At 45.6% G+C, this 1,560-nt stretch overlaps 1 protein-coding gene across 1 annotated transcript; it reads left to right on the top strand.

The window, feature by feature from the left end:
- Positions 1-272: 272 nt before the first annotated feature.
- Positions 273-1,189, top strand: LOC100591025 (olfactory receptor 10W1). The gene is given in 2 exon segments (XM_012512339.2): positions 273-1,158; positions 1,161-1,189. Coding segments are annotated over 2 exon segments (915 nt in total).
- Positions 1,190-1,560: the final 371 nt, after the last annotated feature.

Below are 1,560 nucleotides of genomic sequence, written 5' to 3'. Positions count from 1 at the left end.
TTTCTTCAATAGTATCTTACATAGTTTGGCCCAACTCTTGGCAGGTAGAAATTGAGGTGTAGATATTAATGTGGAGAAACTTGGTAAAAGTGGAGAAAAGAAAAAGAACTAGTCTTGATCCTTCCAGTTTCTAACTCCAGTCCTGATTACATTAGATTCATGGCTCAGAGTGTAACTTAATTTATCTTCAGTCTGATTCTTCCTTCTGTACTTGTAACTCTCCACAGAGAAATACTGTTAGCTCAATGACCTGGGAAAATCACTCAGTGTTGATGGAATTTGTGTTCCTGGCCTATCCCTCCTGCCCAGAACTGCGTATTCTGTCCTTCCTTGGGGTCAGCCTGATTTATGGTTTGATCATCGCTGGGAACATTCTCATTGTGGTGTCCATTCGTACAGAAGCCCGTCTATGCACACCCATGTACTATTTCCTGGGCAGCCTTTCTGGGATTGAAATATGCTACACTGCAGTGGTGGTGCCCCATATCCTGGCCAACACCCTACAATCAGAGAAGACCATCACCCTCCTGGGCTGTGCCACCCAGATGGCTTTCTTCATTGCACTGGGCAGTGCTGATTGTTTCCTCTTGGCTGCCATGGCCTATGACCGCTATGTGGCCATTTGCCACCCCTTGCAGTACCCTCTCCTCATGACGTTGACTCTTTGTGTCCACTTGGTTGTGGCATCAGTCATCAGTGGTCTGTTCCTGTCCTTACAACTGGTGGCCTTCATCTTCTCTCTGCCATTCTGCCAGGCTCGGGGCATTGAGCACTTCTTTTGTGATGTGCCACCAGTCATGCATCTTGTTTGTGCTCAGAGTCACATTCATGAGCAGTCAGTGTTGGTGGCAGCCATACTAGCCATTGCTGTGCCTTTCTTCCTCATCACCACCTCCTACACCTTCATAGTGGCTGCTCTGCTCAAGATCCGCTCAGCTGCTGGCCGCCACCGGGCCTTCTCCACCTGCTCTTCCCACCTCACTGTGGTGCTGCTGCAGTATGGCTGCTGTGCCTTTATGTACCTGCGCCCCAGCTCCAGCTACCACCCCAAGCAAGATCAGTTCATCTCACTGGTGTACACATTGGGAACCCCACTGCTCAACCCACTCATCTATGCCCTGAGGAACAGTGAGATGAAAGGGGCCGTAGGGAGAGTTCTTATAGGAACTGCCTTTCCCAGAACAGCTAGGAAAGATGAGGGGACAGCCTATCAGGCAAGTATTTGGTTCCAGCCCACCAAATCTCTATGAAACTGAGATTTCTATCATTTGGTGTTAAAACTCATCTAAAAGATGGTATAAATTATATGGATTCTGTTTATGTGTACCAAAGATTTTTAAATATTTCTACAATTTGACTCAGTAATTTCTCTTCTAGGAAAGAACTACATGAGCATAAAGTGATATAAAGTGGCAAGTATAATACTTTGTCCAGTTACCAGCTGGAGAGAGATAGCTCACTCAATAGATTTTAACTAAAAAACATTTAAAAAGGGTTATCTGCAGTGGTTATAGGTAAGGAAATCAATAAAATGTGGCAGAGCACTAACATGCTAGCAAT

This window comes from Nomascus leucogenys, chromosome 4, assembly GCF_006542625.1.
Source record: "Nomascus leucogenys isolate Asia chromosome 4, Asia_NLE_v1, whole genome shotgun sequence".
NCBI classification, from domain to species: Eukaryota; Metazoa; Chordata; class Mammalia; order Primates; family Hylobatidae; genus Nomascus; species Nomascus leucogenys.
This window is presented reverse-complemented; position numbering and strand designations above follow the sequence as displayed.